Raw genomic sequence first — 22,587 nt, forward strand, 5'->3', positions numbered from 1 at the left:
GCAACACTAATAACGCAACAGTAGCAGATGCCCAGGTATGCTTTTACAGTTTATCTACAACATTTTACTTTACTGCGTTTTACCTTTCAAGTACCTTTTATTTAATTGCAGTTTTACTACTCTGCATGTAAAACCAGAACTGAAACCAAAACTGAAACAAAACAAAAACTAAACTTTGACACTAAAACTGTGAAACACAAATCACCAATCTCAAACTATGTTGACGCCACATATAGATCACATAATATCTCCAACCTCAAGGATCTTCAATAAGGGAGAGGAAAAGATCCATGATACTATTCGACGACTCTTGATGGGATTGTTGCCCCCGACATTCTTAGGTTGTCAGTAGTTCTAGCACGATTAGAGTGACTACACGATTAGTTCTAGCACGATTAGAGTGACTAGTCTGTGGACTGTATGACTTTACAAAAATATTTACAAAAATAAAATAAAAATTTCTTTTGCATGATTAAAAGAACTCTTCATAAAAGAATATGAAAATTTATAAAGGTCCACGGCTAGACTTGGATTGAGGTTAAGAACTACCTCCTGTAGAATGTCAAGTTGACAACACTTATTCAAGATCGGGAAGCACACAGCCCAGCTCTGAGCCCCCACTTTCACCAAAGTCTTATACCCAGTCCTGATCTTTCATATGTCGTCATATGTTTCTTTTGCTTGTGATTTTTACTACTCATTTGTTATGACTTTCATGCTGGGTTTTCTTGTCTTATTTATTTTCTTGCAAGTTTATTTAAATCTACTGCAAATCATACTACGCTCGCAACACTAATAACGCAACAGTAGCTTTTACAGTTTATCTACAGCATTTTATTTTACTGCAGTTTACCTTTCAAGTACATTTTTTTTATTTACCTGCAATTTGATTATGTTGTATGCACAACCGGTATTGAAACCAAAACTGAAACAAAACAAAAACTAAACTTTGACACCAAAACTGTGAAACACAAATCACCAATCTCAAACACTTAAACCTTAGAATCATCGCGACGAAAGGAGCTTGAAACCAACTTTGTGGGCGTCAGGACGAGGAGCTTAGAGCGGGCAGCAAGATCTTCTTCAGCATTATCTTTTTCCTAGTATAATAATAACACATAGGACTTCGAGGTAACTCGCCTAGCGTGGCGTAAATCCTCATACTCCCTTTTTAGACTCTTGTACAACTATGTTGTGCGACATGAGTCTTAACTCGATTTAGGTTCCGAGGTTATCGTACGGTACGATTTGTGTGGTACGACGTAAACCCTCCTTTCTCTGTGGGTTATTTGCATAATCGGTAAGTCCTAAGATGTAAGTCCTAAGTAATAAAATTGGCAGGATTAAACATTCAAATAACATTTTTTCCAAAATGCAGCCACACAGTAGGATAGTTTGGGAAGTCACTGGGATTCTCCTCAGGATCTATGACATCCCCTACCTTTTCTTTTATTTGGACTCCTGAAATAACTGTTCCTATTTGAGCCACTCTCACTTGCCTTTTTCCACGTCCTACCTTGAAAACCTAAACTTTGAATTCTTGAAGACTAGAACCATTGATCATTATCGAGAGTTTTCTCAAATGACTCCCGTCATTCGGGATGTAATTAATTACAGGGGCTTGCCTCTATAGGGAACTTGGAACCCAGGTAAAATAAACCCTATTTAATCTTTGTATTAAATAGGGGAATTTGTCGGTCATATATAAAAGGTTCGCAGACCAAACGGATGTCACAAATCTCTTAGTTTGCAGGATTAGGTCTATCGCTGAGGTCTACACTTATCTCTCGGGAGGGTGTAGTATTCGCGGTATCAGGCACGATTATGCAAACTATCAGACTACTGAGATCCATTTGGTCTCATTTTTCAAAAATTAAAACATACTACTTTTAAAACTCAAACTATATATCTTTTATACTTAAATTAAATCTCAAAAATTATTTTCATATACCATATTTTCATAATTAATCAATCGAAAAAAAATTGACCGACAGCAGTTTGCCAACATTTGGGTATAGAGACAGTGTACAATAATGCAATGAACACTCCATGCAAATGTGAGATGTTAGAATGAAAAATAAAGCTCACAGTGTTAATTTCCCACTCGAAATGATAAAGAGGATGTCATGTATTGTTGTGGAAGGTCTTCCTTAATGTTGGTGGTTAGGAGTGGACGAAGGAGAAATAATATCACCTGAGAGTTTTGAATCAAAGGTGAATGGTGTAAGTATCACAAGAGTTAGGGAAGACCGGGACAAGGGACTTCTTAGCACTGCAGACCCTATTCCCTTAGTTTTCTTCTTCCTCTGTGTATACACCCTTCACACACCTTCAACTTGAATCCCACCACTTTTGGGGTCAATCTCCTCGATTTCCGTCTCCTCAATTGATTCATACCACATCACAGAACATGGCATTGCTCCCACTTGCACCACTCTCACACCATTACTACTAACTCTCTCTTGCCTCATCTCTAGCGTTTGTTGTCACCAAAGGGCAAATTCACCTACAGAATGTAGTATGGTTCAAATTCTCTGAATGATACATTCATACTCACAAAGAGTCTATTCTCAATCGAGCACCAGCAAACATAACCCTTCTGGGTAGTAATATAACCCCCACACACACATTTCACAGCTTTGAGATCTAAGTTCTCTACAGATGGTCTGGGTTATCTTTCACAAAGCATATACATTCAAATACCTTCAATAGAAGAGTCCTACTACTGTCTGCTTTCAACAACTGACAAGGAGACTTCCACTCCAGCACTCATGAGGGCACTCTGTTAATCAATTGAGCGTTGTCAACACCGCTTCCCCCATAAATGTTGTGGGATATTCATTGTCCTCATCATGCTATTTACCCATTTCATTAACGCAGGAAATTTTTTTAGTTGTTCATCATTGTGTATTCTTCTTATGTTCCCTTTGACAACCTCTCCAGCCTCTGCACACAATGTCTTACTCATAAGTTTCTCTAGCCGCCTCAATTATTGCCGCCTCGGTGGCATCCATTGTAGCTACTTGCGTGCTGGATTTGGTTACTTTACCTTGTTATGTTCCCTGCACACTACACCATTGTTACCGCATATGTTTCTTGATCAAAGCTACAGCCCCACACCCACTCTTCTATTACTTTCTGTTCACGTGAACTTCCTTCCTATTTTGCTGGAACCTTATAGCAATTGACTAAATTGGGATTTTGGAAGATTTTTCTACTGGTGGAATTCTAAAAGGGTGAACCTCGTTACTATTAAATTAATTTTACTGAATTTGTTTAGTTTCTTATTTTTTATCAATTGGACTAAAAAATAGGACCTTAATGCATGGGAAACAAACAAGAGGGCATAAAACATTGAAAGAGAATTGTACTTTTTCTCGTTTCTCATGTGTTTATTCTCACTTGTTGAGAAATTTCTTCAGATTGTTTGGTTTAAACCTAAATAAACTAGAGTTAAAAAACGGATTCCACCCCTAATGTGTCTTAAAATTTGTTTAACTTCCATATCAAACATCAGCAAATTAAACAAGTCATTGTAAGCATAGTAATACAAAATCCATCATATAACCAAGATTTGATACAACGTGCATAAAATTTAGTCTATTTGTTGTTATGATATGTGGCTTGCCTGGAGTGATGCACTGCAAAGGAAGAATTGTTGTTTCAGCCGTAGAATCTTTCCATTTTCTGTAGTATCACCGGGGTATAAGACAGCGCATATCTAAAATGAAATAATTTGAAATTGGTCAAGAAAGCAAGTAAAAAAGATGAATCCACCTATCACAAGAAAAGATACACACCAATATTACGTTCCAGGAATGAATCATAGCATATAATTGAGGAAAGATGCATAAGTAGTGGGATATCATAACGAACTAAAATCAAAATATGGCAGGTTAAATTAATCAAAGCTTCAATCAATCCATCAAGGACAAGCTGCAAACAATGACACAAGGATTGATTACATGTAATTTGCGAAGCTTGAGCCAACAATTTATCAAATGGTCTCTAAATCAGACCGTGCTGTTCATGTACCTGAATTTAGCTAACAAGAGGTCTAGCAACATTCAAACAGAAAAGCACGATAGAAAACCTGCTGTGCTTTAGAGTGCAGCGAAGCAGCTGATTCATACTGTCCATCATTGAACTGAAATAGATTGAAATCTTCAGCACTTGCTTTTGCATCCCATAGGCGAAGGCTTATTGTATTTTTCGTTTTATATCCAGGAATAGGAACATCATATGCAAGTGCCTGAAGAACCTCTCCTCCAACCCATTTCCTACTGCAAAAATCAGACAACCAATGTTAATAGAAACCTAATGGGTCTACATTGGGCAGTTCTTCAGTGAAATAGTTTTATCTAGTTCATGAAAAATTTTATGAGATGGATCATTCGTTCAACGCTGCATAGAATGTAAAAACAAAATAAAATTAAGCTGTGTAAGTTTTGCATTGAAAGATATCAACAAAGCTAAAGATACAAGCATGGTAAATACTTCTCCATGCTTCTTACTCCAAAGCTAATTTGCCAAAAAAATTATCAAACAGCAATTAACCTAAAATCTCCTTCAAGCAAATTTTTAACTTTACTGCTGGATCAGGAACAGACCTTACCAATTATTTCTTCAATCTTTCTTCAACTTTTAGATTTTTTAAGGCAAAATTTCATGAAAATTAAACATTAGAACCAAGTCATTCACTATTGTAATGCTGATTGAAGGCTGTGCTAAGCCCTGAACTGAAGGTTTGTATCTATATATCACATTCCAAGCAGTACGACAACTATTTTGAATCAGATTTATGAATCCTCCCTTCACAATCACTGGTGCAGATTTCAAGATGAGGTGCTGACTTCACTATGCAAGTCATCGTGCATTAATTCTAACTACATTATCTTTGTTCATTCTAATCCTAACTATATTACCATTGTGCATTAATTCTAATTTTCTTTGTAATCCTTCCTAATCAATTCAATCATGGCATAACATTACAAACCCCATTATCGAGGGAAACCTCTGGCATATGTCACTTAATCAAAGTTGGATGAGAAGAATAGCGCAACACCATAAGCTAAGGCAATAGCATCCACAAAATTCCACATGGGGGTATTTTAAGACTTTCAGGTATATCATGTATGATGGAGAAAGCATATATCATAAGCTTCATAAAGAATAACTTCATTTTTGGGTATGTAAAATTTTGTAATTTTTTTTATAATCAGTAGTTTTCAATTATTTTTTGAGGTAATTTTGTGCGTAAATACTGATTGAAAGAATAAACAAAACAAACACTCTTTTTTTTTCTATATGATTCTTCACAAAAAGTGTTTAAATAAAAATTTTTTTCCCAAAATAAGGCTACCATCAACTACAATTGAGATACAAACTTAGATCTTCACTTACGATCCTGTTGAAGATATCTCAACATGGCCGAAAAATCTTACAGGAAAAACAACATCATGCCGTACAACCTCCCAAGGACTGAACTTCTGTCAAATTTATATCAAAGAGCATAGCTTGTTCAAAATATCAAAGAGCATAGCTTGTTCAAAAAAAAAAAAAGAAGATTTTTTAAGTATGTATCTTTAAATAACAAGTGCCATGTATGATACCTCCAGCCAATCTTCAGCTAGCTCTTCTTGGCCCTCTTTGGAAATCTTCTGCTTAAAAAGGCCATATCTATATCGCAAACCATAACCCCATGCAGGTAAGTTTAGAGTTGCCATTGAATCTAGAAAGCAAGATGCAAGCCTACCCAAGCCTCCATTTCCTAGAGCTGCATCTTTCTCCTAAAAACACTCAATTTATTTTAGTTTCATACACTAAAGTCAGAACCTATAGCTATAAAGCAAACAAAAACAGATTAAATGAACGCCCTTGATAATATAATGAAATAGGGTCCATGAAAGTAAAACATTTTATGATAAGATGAACAAACCTTTTCAGCAATTTCTTCAATTTCATGCCCCAGTTTATTCAAAGCATCGGCATATGCTCCTTCAATGTCAAGGTTCCCAATAGCATTAGTAAGAGCACGGCCTTGTAAATACTCCATGGACAAGTAATAGGTTTGCTTGGGATCATGCTTGTGAAAATGAAAGTATGTATCATTCCATCTCTGCAGTCAATAAAATTGGAGTCAAGGAAAGATGAGACCATTTTCTATTCTAGCATTCATAGAAACATGAAAATTTTCAACGAGAAACAAATAATGATAGAAATAAACAAATAGGTCCCTCTTTGCAACAATAAAGGAAGTTAGATCACCTGAATCAGGTTATCACGGACACTTAGCGCTGTAGCATAAAAAGCGTGCTCCTGGTCAAATTTGAGCGGTGAAAAATGAGGGCTGAATTGAGTGTGGTATACAATGTTGGAGGCAACTTCAGACGGCTGCCTGGCAGAAGGATTAGCCACTGCAGGTACCCCTTTGGTAAGAGAGACAGGTATGGCATTGTCCTCCCTCGATGCCATTAAAAATAATCCTTAGCCCTGGTAATTTAAACATCAAGAGAATCCTTTCCATGATTTCAAATAATAAAAAAATAAAAACTGAGAAGTTAGTTAACCAAGTCTACTTTATGTTGTTTTTTGTCTAATACTAAAAACCATCATACAGAAAGTGAAGGCATTAATGCCCGGCCAAACATCATTTGCAGGCAAGGTAAATATAAAAAAATACTAGATAAAAAATCATATGAAAAACGAAGCAGATAAGCTGAAATTAAAGGAGGGTAGATTGGTATCCTATAGTCAAAATTAGATAAAAAAAAGATTTAGTTTAATCCCGCCAAATGTTTTTTCTTCTTAATTTAAAAGCCCGCTAATGTGATAAATCCCACGAGATTTTTTTATCTTTGATGACGCTGTTTTGATAAATCACATTGATAAATATACACCAGTGTTCAACAATAGTGTTAAGTTCTAGCTCATACCCATTTACTAACGAAGATGTGTTAATCCACGCAGGCCAATAAAACGGTTATGGCAGAACACCAAAGTGACCTAAGAAGCACAATAAAATATTTTGGCAAGTTGCTTCAAGAGCAATTTTTGAACGCAAACATGTACAATGGTGTGTAGTTATGAATATCTTGAACAGATGATTAAGAATAACATATATAGAGACAACTATTATGCCAAGATTCAAGAGCGTGAAATCAAGATTTAGAATGTCTTATCAACTATCTAATATGAGAGGCTAGGGTGGGATGAAGGATTACACATTTCTATCACAAGTGATAAAATATGGGACAAAATAAAAGAGGTAAGTATTTGTATTTCGTGTTTTCTAACCCAAAATTAATCATCGCTATAAAATTCCTCTCATGTTAAAGAACTCAAATGCATGTGCACATTTCAGAAGATCCCCAAACTGGAGCATTTTCTTAGAAACTCTTTCACCAGCATGATATTTTCAATTAACTTGCATAAAAAATAGGGTAAATTTGGAGAGAAATTCGTTCTTTCTTACTGATGCAATACCAGGTACATTTACATATAGGAATCCCACCTCCTAAATAAGGAAAACAACTAAATAGGTTACAAATATTTCCTATTATATTACAAGGCTAATTAAGCATGATTTTGTACATCTACCAAATAATCTAAAGAAGGAAGAATAATAAATTTTGTATAAGAGGAAAGAGAATAAATTCTATAATTTAAAGTAGATCTTTCAACACTCCCCTTTAAGTTGGCATGAAGATATCTTTCAGAGCCAGCTTGCACACTAAACCGTCGAACTGTTTTTTGTGAAGACCCTTTGTTAGAATATTCACTGTTTGTTGTTGGAGGGAACATACACCATGTAGATATCTCCTCTGTCAATTTTTTTCTTTGATGAAGTGTTTGTCTATCTCTACGTGCTTTGTTCTATCATGAAGGACAGGTCTGTGAGCGATGGCGATGGCAATGACGATGGCAGACTTATTATCACAATACACTTTTATTGGTGATGGACTATGAATTTTTAACTCCTTGAGAATTCTTCTAATCCATAGAACTTCACATATCTTATGAGCCACAGATTTGAATTCAACTTCAGCACTGCTTCTTGCCACGACACTTTCTTTCTTACTCCTCCAGGTTACTAAGTTTCCACCTAAAAAAGTGCAGTACCCTGAGGTTGGCCTTCTATTTGTAACACTCCCAGCCCAATCTGCATCAACAAATGTTTCTATCTGTAAGTGCTTATTTTTCTTGAACAATAGTCCTCTTCCGGGGTTTCCTTTCAGATACCTAAGGATCCAACAGATAGTCTCCAAGTGATGAGTATTTGGAGAGTGCATAAACTGACTTCTCATGCTAACAACAAAGGCTATATCAAGACGAGTGTGTGATAACTAGATTAGTCTTCCCACCAGTTTTTATATTGTTTTTTATTAACACCATCTATTTTATTTGTCACTTGTAACATTTTATTTGGTTCAAACGGGGTTTCAGTTGTTTTGCACCCAAGCATTCCGGTTTCACTGAGTAAGTCGAGTACATACTTTCGTTGATTAATAAATATCCCCTCATTAGATCTGACAAACTCAATACTGAGAAAGTACTTTACATCTCCCAGATTTTTAATCTCAAATTCTATGGCCAATACTTCTTTCAATATCTCAATTTCCCTAGCATCATTTCCTATAAGGATAATATCATCGAAATAGACAATGAGTATAGCGAGTTTACAAGTTTCTGAATGTTTATAGAACATAATATGATCAGCTTGACTCTGAGTGTATCCATATTTTGTAATCACATTTCAAAACCTCTCAAACCAGGTGCGAGGAGATTGCTTGAACCCAGACAAGGATTTCTTCAATTTGCACACTTTGTCTTCTCCAAACTTCTTCTCAAATCCGGGTGGAAGATCCATGAAAAACTCCTCTAATACATCGTTTAGAAAAGCATTTTGAACTTCGAGCTAATGCAAGGGTCAATCATGATTTGCTGCTATGGACAGCAGAACGCGAATAGAATTGATCTTGGCTACCAGAGCGAATGTCTCCTGATAGTCAATTCCGTGAGTTTGAGTGAATCTTTTCACTACTAATCTCGTTTTGTATCTTTCGACACTCCCATCAGCTTTGACTTTAGTAGTGAAGACTCATTTACACCTAACAGTAGACTTGTCTCTTGGTAGAGTAACAACTTCCCAGGCTTCATTTTTCAAGAGAGCATCCATCTCTTCCTTTACTGCTATTCTTCAATTTAGATTACTAAAAGCTCCCTATATTGTTATGGGTCTAGACAAATTAGAAATTTTTGACAAAAAAAACTTGATGTTTGTGTGAGATTTTTTTGTAAGATAGATATTTCGAAAAGGGGCATTTGGTAGTACAAGAACGTGTTCCTTTTCTAAAGACTATAAGAAGATCCAGATTCACAACCTCTGAATTTTGAGCTTCTGTTGGTAAAAAAATAAGGTCAAGATTGGAAATTACTTGTGTTCTTCAGGAGCATCATTCGGTTCTTCAGATTGGGAGGGAGCTAAAGATTCAACTTGGATATTTTTCCTTTTATGGAACCTCGTCCTGTGGAATAAATCGTCCTGGAATAAACCAGAGGTTCTGCTGTTGTATTATGCAGTATTTCTCTCCCTGTATTAAACAATATAATTTCAAGTATCTCTTGACTAGGAAACTCTTGTTTTTTATTACTTTCAACAACTATTTCGGGTTCTTTATTTTCACGGACGTCAGGTGTATTTGGTGTTTAAACAATTCTTGATAATGAATTAGAAGTTTGCCAAAAATCATCTTCTCTATCTGTATTATACTCCCTCTTAAGTGAATTTTTGTGAAAGAATGAAGTTTTTTCCATGAAGATCACATCCATACTAATGTACTTTTTTTGTGACAAGATTAAAGAATTTGTAACCCTTTTTGTTTGAAGCATATCCAAGGAAAATGCATTTTTCCGATTTTCGATCTAATTTTGCTCGAAATTTATTCGGAATATGAAAGAAACATGTGCATCCAAAAATTTTAAAAGAATATTTGAAGATATTCATAGAATTTAAAAATTATTTTTAAGTTTATTTAGAGGAGTTATATATTGTAAAACTCGAGTTGGCATTCGGTTTATTAAATATGATGTTGTTAAAACAGTGTTCCCCCATAAATATTTAGGAACGTTCATTGAAAACATAATGACCCGAGCAATCTCAAATAAATGTCTATTTTTTATTTCAGCAATTCAATTTTGTTGTGGAGTGTCATGACAAGTAGATTGATGAATTATGTTTTTCTTTATTTAAAACTTCCCTAAATATTTATTAAAATATTCAGTTTCATTGTCAATCTAAGGATGCATATTCTAGTTTCAAATTGAGTTTCAATCATGTTGTAAAAATCTTTAAAAAGTTTTTCAACTTCTGATTTTTTGCTTATAAAATAAATTTAACATATTTTGGTGTGATCGTCAATAAAAGTCACAAATTCCCTTTTCTCATATAATATTTTGACTTTTGAAGGTCCCCAAACATCACTATGTATTATGAAGAAAGGTTTTGAATGATAGTATGGTTTTGGAACAAAATTTATGCGATGATTTTTTGTCAAATAACACGTTTCACATTGAAGTAAAACACAATTAACACACTTAAGTAAATTAGGAAATAAATGTCTTAAATAAAAAAACCTGGATGACCTGCTCTAAGATGTAATTCCATTATTTTTTCTAATGCAGAGTTATAACTCATAATGTTGTAAGCTTGAACCATTTTTTTACTAGGAACAGTCTCCTCAAAGTAGTAAAGTCCTCCTATATTTTTAGCTCTCTCAATCATCATCCCCGACTTCTGGTTTTGAAAAACACAAGAAGATTCACAGAAAATTATACGACAGCTAGAATCCTTTGAAAGTTTGCTGACAGATAGAATGTACATTTAAGTTTTGAAACATGGTGTACAAATTTAAAACATATACTCTTGGACATGTTAATGTTTCATTTTTCAGCAATGGAAGAGAAACTACCGTTAGCAATATGAACATTTTCATGGCCAGAGCATGAGATGTATGAATAAAATAAATAATGTATATTTGTCATATGATCAGAAGCTCCAGAATCAATAATCTAAGGGTTTAGTTTTCTACTTGCATGTATCATCGAACACTTTGGGGTACCAGCAGCCATAATGGGGTTTAGCAGATTCAGGAGTTGATCGATTTGTTCTTTGTTAAATGGGTTGGCTTGTTCGGTAGCAGCATTTGCAGTAGGTGGCTTGCGCTTGTTTCTTGGCTTCCAATCTGCAGATTTACCGTGAAGGTACCAACAGTTTTCTTTAGTGTGTCGTGGTCTGTTGCAATGATCACACCACACCCGAGGTTTCTCCTCATTCTTCTGTGAATATGGAACAGTCTGCTTGTTGATATAAACCTCATAATAAAATGTCGAGGTCTCAGGTACGCTAGTAGAAGTGGATTTCTTGTTGAGCATCACTCATCTTCGAGTTTCTTTGCGGCGGATTTTTAAGAAATCCTCATGGATTGAAGGCATGAAACTTCTCCCAATAATTATGCCCTTAAACTAGTCAAACTCCACATTAAATCTACAAGAAATTTAAAAATTTTATTTGCATCAACAATGGTCTTACACATACTAGCATCATTAGAACACTTCCACACTCGATTAGTAAACAGGTCAAAGTCTTGTCATATTTTATTCAGAGAATTAAAGTATTTTGTGACAGAATCATTACCTTAACAAATATCACCAAGTTTCAGGGAAAGTTCATAAATCTGAGATTGGTTACTCATATCAGAATACATTTGGGTCACATTCTCCCAGAGCTTATTGGCAGTAGAGTAACACATGTAGTTTGCGTCTATCTCTTCTTTCATAGAGCTCACCAAACATGGCATTATCATGGAGTTTTTTGCTTCCCAGGTTGTGTGGGATGGATCTATAGTGGTTGTCTCACAGACTTCCCCTGTTAGGTAGTCTATATTCCATCTTCCTCTAATGTACATCCTCACTGATTTTGACCAGCGTAGAAAATTATCACCAATGAGACAGATTGTGGTGATCTGGGTTGGATTATTTTTGGTGGTTCTAGAGAAGGGTGGTGCAAATGCAGATGACAAGATGGAAGGCTGCAAAGAGGTAGCCGAATCATTTGTATTTTCAGACATGATAGATGTTTGGCTTTGCAGGTGGAGGAAGAAGTCCCGGCGGCTGCGTAGGAAGAAGCTTCGCAGGTAGCGACCACAGGTTACGCAGGAAGCGGTTGCGCAGGAAGCGGCTGCGTAGAAAGAAGGCTTTGCAGGAAGAAGTTCCAGCGGCTGCGCGAAACTTTTGGCCGTCTCCACCGTTCCGCAAGTCACAATTTTTTTTTGGGTAGCGAAGCAAATCAGAGCAACAGCGACGAAACAAAAAGCTTCGGCTTTTGCAATTCTTCTGGATTTTGGAAGGAAGAAGGCTAGGGTTTTTCGGAATTTTTTATTCCCGCTCTGATACCATAAAAAATAGGGTAAACTTGGAGAGAAATTCGTTCTTTCTTACTGATGCAATAACAGGTACCTTTCACATCCTAGATAAGGAAAATAACTAAATAAGTTACAAATATTTCCTATTACATTACAAGACTAATTAAGCATGATTTTATATAGCTACCAAATAATCTCAAGAAGGAAGAATAATAAATTCTGTAAAAAAAGAAAAGACAATAAATTTTGTAATTCAAATTAGATCTTTCAACAACTTGCTCTACACTTACACCAGTTAACATATTTCACTCTTTAGAAGATATCAATACCATTTGGGTAAGTATCGCAGGTGCAAAGTTTGTAGGAGAAAGGGGCGGTTTAAAGGAAGGTATTTATACCATTTACAAATCCTTTTCCTTTGTATTTATACTGAGCAGTTTAAAAAGAGCGCATATTTATTTATTTTTTTCCTTTTCATGTAAAGAAACATTGAAAATGTTAATTTTGTCTGGCCATGCTTTGGCTAGCTGATCCACCTAAAAATAATATACTTTTAGTGCATGTTTTATAAGTTTTTTTTTACATTTTTAATGATATTTCACTTTAAAGAAAGGTATTTTGAATTTTTTTTTTGTTTCAGGTGCATGGAATAAACATTTAAAGAAAATGAAAAAAAAATAAACAAAAATGAAGATATTTGTGTGGCGCTATAGCGCCACTCTTTGGCGCCATAGCGTCACAAAAGAGCGAGAAGGGCGCTATAATGCCCCAGACTGACGTTATAGCGCTAGTAACTACTTTTTTAGAAGATACATCGAATTTGGCCGAATTTTTTAGGGTTGTTTGAAGCAACCCATAGTTATTTTTTGTTTTCTATTTGATAAGAATGATTTAGCTGAATTTAGAGACCTTTTGGAGTCATAAAACTTCAATTGGGCGGCAATAGTAAGTTAAGTTTTCATATTTTGTGTTCAAGTGTAAGTGTGGGCGTTTTTTAGTGCGAAAAAGTTTAGAGATTGCTGTAAGTTTTTATTGTGAGACTTGGATTTTAATGCAAATGTTTTGTTTTTATTTAATATTCATGAATTCTGATCAGTTCCATTTATTTCTTCTTGCATATGAGATTTAATCTTGTGGGATGATAATGATTTAAAGATTTTTTTTTACTCTATGATATTTTCACTGGATGTTCATTTACTTTACAAACTGGTCACTTGTGAGGTTAAATGAGGTTAAAATCCGTTGAGGAGGTTAAAATCCGTTGAGAAACATAATAACCTGAGAGGGCTATGATTTCACCAACTAGTGAATACCTCATTCTAGGCAGAGTTATTGTGATCACCTAAGGGGAAGTGCAAATAAATAGGAATATAAATTTTGATGGGCGTATAATTTGTTAGATCTAAAGTGACGAATTAGATTATTATTAATTTGACTAACGTTTAGTACCCTGACAGATTCGATCATCGCAGTGACATAGGCTAGGGGCATCTAGAGTTGATAGACTATATAACACTGATGTGGAGTCGAGATGTTAAAGAATCAATCTTAAGTTGGTTAATGTTCTTTGCAAGCACCGGGATCGGATCAAGAATAAGGTATGTTTCTATTTATCACAATACCACAATTTTATCTTAATTCATTTGAATCTTACATAGATTAAAATCTCTTTGCAAGGGGAAAAGTTTTCTATAATATCCAAACTAGTTATATTTTGTTAAGTTGTTACATTTAGTTGTTATTTTCTTTAGTAGTAATATTTAGTAAGCATATCGTTTTAAATTTTTTATTTTTTTATTTGCAATTTAAATAGATATTCTGTAAGTTTATTTTAAGAGTTATTGCATCCCTCGTGGGATTGATATTGAGGTTTTTAAAGAAAATTCTACATTACTTGAAACGATATGTATATTTGCTTAGTACCCCTAGTGTAAAAATCTATTATAAATCATTATATTTGTTCACACTAACCGCTAGATATAAATTAAGACATTTTCTGGCAAAATTAAGAAGATTAAAAACACACATAAGTGTGGGTTAGGTCACTAGCAGACGACGCTTGTGTATTCATAGAAAAATTTTGCACGTCTTTTGAAGAAATGAATAAAAAATTTTCTTGTTTCCCTTAATTTTTTTTGTCCGATTTGTTCTTTATGCTTTCGTGGATTGTCCATCTATGGATGAAGGATCTTATTTATATGTGATTGAATTGTTTGAGCAACCAGCAAACTTAGCGCCATAGTTGGTTACTCTTTAATTTCACTCTCGGTCGTTTAGTCTTGGCGCCCAATTGTGATTTCTAACGTTGGGCTAGGCCGGCGATCTTGATGATGTGGTTTGTCATTATTCTGTTTTATGCTTAGTCAGACAATCTAGGCGCCACGACTGACTATCTTCAAACTTCAGGCAATGCCAAACAATCTTGACGTTGCAGTGTGTCAATCTTCTATTTGCACTTAGTCGAGCGGTTTTGGCGTCAAGGCTGGTTGTCTTCCAACTTCGGACAGGTTCGGGTGATCTTGGCGTCGTGGTCTGCCAAACTTTTGTTTGCGTTCAGTCAGGCAATTTTGGCGCCACTGCTAGCAATCTTCAGACTTCGAGCAAGGTCGGGCGAGCTTGGCACCAAGGTCTGCAAATCCTCTATTTGCACTCAGCCAGGAGGTCTTGGTGTCACGCTGTCAGTCTTCCAACTTCGAGCAAGGCTGGGAGATCTTGACGCCGCGACCTGTCAATCTTCTAATTGCACTCACTCGCGGTCTTGGCGCCACGAATGGAGGTCTTTGTTTGCCAATCTTCTATTTGTGCTCGGTCGGGCGGTCTTGGAAGGCGTTCTTTTTTTTTTGTGGAAATGTCGAACAATCTTGAAACTATTGTCTGTAGTTCTTCTGTCCCTCGAGCGTTGGGTAGATGCTTTGTTGATTCTTTGGTTTTTTCAAGTTTCCCAAGAGTTTTTCTAACCTGAAATTTTTCAGGCTTTAATTAGTGAGGCGTTCATTAATTTTATACATACTTTTGGCAGAGTATTGGTAAAAGTCTTAAATCAAAAACGAAAATTGAGAGAATATTTTTTAGTTAAGACCATTAGTACAGAGCAAAGAAGTGAACTACTAGAAAAAAAAATTTTGAGGCCGTTTCCGCTATAGTTCCAGGGACCTCATTTCTTGCATGGGTCCTTAGCTTGTATGATCCGGGTTCAGCCTGACGGTCAATGATATAGGGTCTGCTCCATGTTTGGTTCAACTTTGCAATCGTCTGCCCTCGTGCTGTGAGGTCGAACTTCTTCAATACTAGAACTTCGGAAGAGAGCTTTTTTTCGGACGCCCCGATTGTAGTATCGGGCAGCTCTCCACTTGACTTCTTCTTGTCACAAGGTCGATTGCGCTCAGACCTCTTCCAAAAGATCCAGCGCGAGCATTGTCCCCTCATTGTTTTCTTCCAACCATTCCGATAAATTTTCTTCGTTGAACGTCATAGCCGTGAGAACTCTTTGGGTGTGATAGTTGTATTTTATCGGCAACATCGCTTGCATTCCATGTGAAAGCACGAATAGTGTTTGGTTGGTTGCGGTTAATAAATTCGTGTGGATGACACAAAAAACGGGCGAGAGGATATCTGCCCAATTTCTCTTCACTCCTTCCACATTCTTTCTCAACAGGTTGAGAATAGTTTTATTGGTTGCCTCAGCCTGGCCATTGGTCCGTGGATGAAAGACCGAGGTAAACTTGAAACTTCTTCCTTGATCTTGACAAAATTTTGAACTTTTTTGTAAGCAAATTGCGTCCCATTTCCCATGATGACCATCAACGGCAGGCCATAGCAATAGATCAAATCGGTCCAAATGAAGTTTTGGATGATGTCTGCAAAGATCTGGGTGAGAGCTTTGGCTTTAATCCATTTCTAAAAGTAGTGAACTACTACCAGAAGGAAACCACGCTATCCTCTGGAAGGTGGGAATGGTCCGAGAATATCTAGATACCAGACGGCGAAAGGGATTGGATTAGTGATTGCTTGCAGTTTGTGGGCTTATAGTGAACCATACTTCAAGCATTGCTCACACCTCCTATAGAATGCTTCAACATCCTTCAGCAATGTTGGATGGAAGTAGCACAGTCGTTGAATTCAGTGAACCAACGTCTTCCATCCTGATTGACTCATGCATTCCCCGGAATGAAAATCCTGAAGAATGTCTTCCGCTTCGCTTTCTCTTACGTATCTCAGGTATATTGACGTTGTTGATTTTCGGAAGAGTGTTCCCTCTATCAACAAATATTGTGTGGCTTTGAATTTAAATTTCTTAAACTTCGTGACCTCCTTCTCAATGCCTCCGGTTTCTAAGTGTTTGATGTATGGATATACCCAGCTTTTGGCCTCTTCTCCTTCCACAGCCATAGTCTCGGGCTCTTTGATGACTGATCGGTTGAGTACCTGTGGTGTCCCATTCCCCAAGCGAACACATTTGTATAGCAAGTCAACCATCTGGTTTTCTTTAGCGACGTGCTCGATCTGGAACTATGCAAAATTCAAAATTTCATGCTTTGCCTTGTTAAGATAATTTGTCATTATCTCATCCCTGGCCTCAAACTCCTCGTTTATCTAATTTACTAAAAGCAACGGGTCTGATTTTACAACGAGGATCCAGACGCACATCTCGTAGGTCAAAAGCAGGCCAGTAATCAAAGTTTCATATTTCATCTGGTTGTTAGTGACTTCGAATTTCACGACCATTAAATGGTACAAATGTTCATCCATGTACAAGAGACACTCTTGTCGTTGGCTTTGACATTCTTCATCCAGCCTCTCCAGCTCCGAGAAGTTCGCCAGGAAGTCTGCGACCGTCTGTGTTGAATGCAGCAAATGTAGTGAACTGGAAATTGCCTTTCTGATTCCTCCCTAATTAGCACAGAGTTGTCGCCTCAACTTCCACTCTTAAGTACAGTGAGAGTTCTTCATTCAACCTCAGACTTTGGAGTTGTGGTGAGGCTAGGGAATCCTTTGGGCTTTGGAAAGCTTGTTGACATTCATCCGTACAACTGAAACTTTCAACTTTCCTGAGGGTCTTGAAGAATGTTGCACACTTGTCGCCCGACTATGAGAAGAACCTGTTGAGAGCCACAATCCTGTTTGTTAGCTCCCAAACTTCTCCGCCATTTTTTAGCGGTGACACGCCAATTAGTGCCTAGATTTTGTTTGGGTTCTCTTTTATGACTTCTGGGGTTAGGACGTAACCCAAGAATTTGTCAGTTAAGGCCCCAAACGTTCATTTTAGAGGGTTCAATTTCATATATATATATATATATATATATTTTTAAAGTTTGATAATTTTCTTTTCTCTTCAATCTTTTAATCTTTAACGTTTTGCTGACACATTCTTGATATACACTTACTAAATCCTGCTTTTGAGTTTAATGCACAAATTCCTCAAGTAAATACCTAAATAATATCCGATGATTTAACCTCTAACAGCACAGTTAATTTTCCAAATTATCCTTCTCAAAAATTAGTATATCTGGATTTAAAGGAAATCCTACTTGAGTTACATCCTACTCGCAGACAAACAACCCCTAAAAACAATACCAAAAAATCAAAGAAAAAAAAAAGAAAAAAACTCCCAACTTTCACCAGAGACCATTTGGCAAGTAAAAAATCAGTGAAATTGCAGACACCGGAAAAACTCATCCACCTACTGATCCCTTCTACCATATTCTGCAAGCTAAATACGAAGTTTATTAAACACTGGGGCAACAATCAACGCTAGAAGAGTATATATCAGCAGTTTTACAAAATACCGAGTTGTCGAAGAAGAGCGGCGCCGCTTTCCGATGTCCAATCCGAGACTACCAAAAAAGAAGCTGCTCCGTTTTACTCCCCGATCCACCGCACCGCTCTAGGGGTTGTAATAAAAAGCTCACGAGATGTTCATGAAACCTAGAGATTCATCGAGGCACCGGACAATAGGTGCTCCCCTTTATCTGCTCATGAGCAAGCAGTGTGTGGAGGGCTGAGCGGCACCTAAGCGGTAAGCGGACAAAAGAGTAGTTTGGCGGGATAGACGAGGAGGAGAGGGACGTGTTTATTATATGTAACTCTTTTATATACAGATTTTGCATGAATGCAAACTATACTCTGCACATAATAATTTTTTAGGAGAAGCCACACATGTTGGGGAGATGTTGAATCGAAGAGAGGTGAAGAATGAGAATGGATTAGGAGGGTGGCCATTGCCACCATCGCTACAATGGGAAGAGTGTTATGCGCATCATTTTATTCAAGCAGAAAATAAAAAAAAAGATACATTTCATCTTTTCATATTTAAAATGATAATATTCTTTATGTGATGTGAAAAATTTTGAAAAATTTTGATCCTATGAATATAAAAAGTATAATTTAGGTGCTATATATATATATATATATATATATATATATATCTCTCTCTCTCTCTCTCTCTCTCTCTCTCTCTCTCTCTCTCTCTCTTATGTTGAGAAATTAGGGAGAAGAAAACTAAAAATCGACACAAATTCAGAAAAAGACATAGAGATTTAACGAGATTCAGCAAAGATGTCTACGTCCTTGCGAGCAGAGCGGCGAATTTAACTATTTCAAAGGAGTACAGTACATACCGATAGAGTTACACATCATATATATAGATAAAACTCACAATAAAATTACTAACACGCTCTTACTCCCCTAACCCACTAAATTCCAAGAGACACTATTCAAATCCAAGAGACACTCATCTTCATAACAGGAGACACACTTCTTCAATTTCAAATGACTCCAAATTCTGATATATAAGATATACCTAACAAATTTCCACATTGGCAAATATTCAGCTCCTAAGAAAAAATATATATACTCAGCAAATCTCCACATTGACAAATATTTAGCTCCTTAGGAGAAATAAAAAACATCATGAAGTTTCTTACACCGAAGACGGTTAGACAACCATGTCGTCTAACAATTGCAAACATTCAACAAGTTCAAGTAATGCAAGAACTTGTTGATAGTATCTGACTTGGTTAACATATTTGTTGTAATTGTATCATATGATTCAATAGAATGAACTTCACCTACAACTGTTCTCCCCAACAATTTATAGATATTACCTACAATGATTTTTTATTTCATCACAATCAATGCACCTTTAACAATTCTGATGGTTTATTTATTCTCATCTGCATTATGAATAAAACCATTTCTGTGTAAAATGCCAGAGGAAATTAAATTCTTCTTCAAATCTGGAATATGTCTTACATCACGTAATGTTCTAACAGTACCATTATACATCTTAATTCTGAATTTATTGTAACATATATCATTACCCAATTAGACTGAACAAGATTCAGATAATCTGTGTGAAGTAAATCATTTCATGTTATACATTCTGAATCAAGACTCCATGCATCATTCAACTGAGTTGTTGTAACTAAAAGTACATTATCGTCACTGTAATCTGTAATGTCACTCTGCACTATATTCATGGACTTGGAAGATACATTATGTTTATCATCAAACTGCTTCTTGAGCTCTGAACAATCTCTCTTCATATGTCACGTTTCCTTGCACTTGCAACAATGAATCGTCTTTCTGCCTTTAGGTTTTGACCTGAAATTTCATATTCCAGAACTCTCATTCTCCTTCCTTTCACAATCCTAATAATTATCATGAGAACTTTTCTCTGCATTTGGCTTCCGCTGATTTTGAGCCAATAATGTTGCAGTTTTCTTATCAATTATGATTTTTTATTTTTTATATATGAGAGTAGTCACCAGATGTTCATAAGAGGAAGACAATGAACGCAACAGACTCATTGCTCAGTCTTCATCCTCAATACTCACATCAAGCCGTGCCAGATCCGTGATTAATTGATTGAAGACATCCAAATGTTGCGCCAGATCAGTGTCTGTCTGTATCTTTAAGCCATACAGTCTTTGTTTTAGATACAATTTATTCGTCAGAGATTTGGACATAAACTGAAATTCCTATTTCTTCTATACTTCTCATAGAGATTTTAGATTCATAACATGATACATGATCTCATCTGTCAGACATAAACGAATGGTACATGCCGCTCGTAGTTGCAATTCTTCTCAATCTTCGTCTTCCATATTATCAGGTTTCGTACCTCGCAAAACCCAAAATTTCTTGTCGTGCCAATAAATATTTCATCATTGTTTGCCACAATCTGAAGTTCTCGGTTCCATTGAACTTTGCTATCTCGAATTTTGCACCATACACTACTATTTGAAATTAATATTGCAGCAAACTTTTCATGGCTTGTGTAAAAAAAAAAACACACCGCAAATAAATTCAAAGAAACCTGAAATTTTTATGTCAATTACAACAAATTTTCTGCAATTTTTATTGTGATCCGTGAATCAAATTTTTCACACGAACCACTTTTCCTGTTAAACTGTTGTCTCGCAAGCCAAAATCCTTCGCCTGTTCGCAAAGTACCTTGTGCCTATTCCTGAAATACCTCCGCGAAACCACTGTTTGCGAATAGTCGAACCTGCTTGTTTTTCCTGCACCCTGTCGAACTCCACCTGTCGCACCTCTTCCTGCGACAATTTTGCGAACTCCGCTGTTTGAACTCCTCTATTTACACGCTCTTGTTCGTAGTAATTGCACTAGAACTCCTGTTCGCGAACTCCGCCTCGCCAAACGCCGCGAGGGTTTGTGAACTGTCGCGCCTCAAAGCCCATCTAGTTTTCGAAGAACCGAACTCCTCTGGCTATCGCAGAAGGAGCCTGGATGCGCGAACTTCCTGCTGCAGAAGAAGCACTCTCACCTCTACCTATCGTGTGAACTCGTGACACTGCCTTTACCGCGAACTCCCGAAGCAGAACTCGCCAAACTACAACAGCCCTTTGTCCAAACTGTTTAGCAGTTGTTCGATCCCGCGAGTAAGTTTGACTTGCGAACAATCCACAAAATTTGCGAAATCGTTCAAACGTCTCGATGTCGCAAACGGCCGAATTCGCCGAACTCTTGCGGGAACTTCCTGCACCAGACTCGCGAATGCCCTTGTTCGCAAACTTGTTCGCGCGCAAAATTTGGCCTAACAACCTTGTTAGCAAAGCTTCGCGAAATGCAGGCGAACATCCTCCGAATCTCGCCCGATTGCCAACGATTTGACCCGATCTTCTTCCCGCGAACGATCTGCTTCGCCCGCGAATTATCTGTTTCGCCCGTGAATGATCTGCATGCGAACGATCCTCCCTGTCGGTTGAAGCCTGGCAAAAATTTTTTCCTGCGCCGATTCTCCCTTTGATAAAGTCGCGAATCCCTCTCGAGGTTCATGCGAAACCTGGTCGCGAAACATTCCGGATATGTTCTTCCTGCTCGCAGAACCGTCGCCCGAACCTCCTCTGCTAATTTCAACAAAGCCCTTCGCGACTCGTAGTTCGCCCAACTCGCCCTGCGCCGAACATTCCTCATGCGGACGAAGTTTCTACTCTTCTGCCCTACAAACTTACTCTGATGCCAATTATTGAGAAATTAGGTAAATAAAAAAAGAATTCACACAACTCCAGTAGAACACAAAGAGATTTAAAGAGGATCAACAAAGATGCTTACATCATCTGGAGCAAAGCGGCGAATTTCACTATTTTCAGAGGAGTACAGTACATACCCATAGGGTTACAGTTACACATACACATCATATATATAGATAAAACTCATAGATAAAATTACTAACATGCCCTCGCTCCTCCCAATCCACTAAATTTCAAGAGACACCTCTTCAATTACAAGAGACACTCCTCTTCATAACATGAGACATACCTCTTCAATTCCAAGAAACACATCTCTTTATTACACGAAACACACCTCTTCAATTCCAATAGATTTCAAATTTTGATATCTGAGCAATACCTAATACCTTTTTAGGATTATTTACATTCAACCCACTCCGTTCTTATATATTTACATAGTTAACCTAAACTTCAATTTCTACAAATAAATGTAAGTTGTTCATTTGTAAAAATTAAAGTAGTGAAAATATTTTTTTTTATTAGATAAGTGAATACACAAGAATTAGGTGATCAACATGTTGATGTAAATTAATCAACTAAATCCCAAATCTAGAAAATTAATAGTTAACAAATCAACAAAATTAAATTGAATTTTATTAGATACAAGTCAAATATATATATATATATATATA

General features: G+C 36.6%; 1 protein-coding gene across 1 annotated transcript in view; it reads right to left on the minus strand.

Moving 5' to 3' along the window:
• The window catches only part of LOC110022055 (alpha-glucan phosphorylase, H isozyme), a 33,343-nt gene extending 14,715 nt beyond the window's left edge, over positions 1-18,628 (minus strand). The window contains exons 1-7 of the mRNA XM_020720835.1: positions 18,209-18,628; positions 6,268-6,492; positions 5,939-6,118; positions 5,613-5,789; positions 5,404-5,489; positions 4,094-4,283; positions 3,629-3,721 (exon numbers count right to left, since the gene is read on the minus strand). Coding sequence (XP_020576494.1) covers positions 3,629-3,721; positions 4,094-4,283; positions 5,404-5,489; positions 5,613-5,789; positions 5,939-6,118; positions 6,268-6,474 — 933 coding nt within the window. The 5' untranslated portion in view covers positions 6,475-6,492; positions 18,209-18,628. The remainder of the gene's footprint in view (positions 1-3,628; positions 3,722-4,093; positions 4,284-5,403; positions 5,490-5,612; positions 5,790-5,938; positions 6,119-6,267; positions 6,493-18,208) is intronic.
• Between the last annotated feature and the right edge of the window lie 3,959 nt (positions 18,629-22,587).

The sequence above is a fragment of the Phalaenopsis equestris genome, unplaced genomic scaffold, assembly GCF_001263595.1.
Source record: "Phalaenopsis equestris unplaced genomic scaffold, ASM126359v1 Scaffold000167, whole genome shotgun sequence".
Classification (NCBI taxonomy): Eukaryota; Viridiplantae; Streptophyta; class Magnoliopsida; order Asparagales; family Orchidaceae; genus Phalaenopsis; species Phalaenopsis equestris.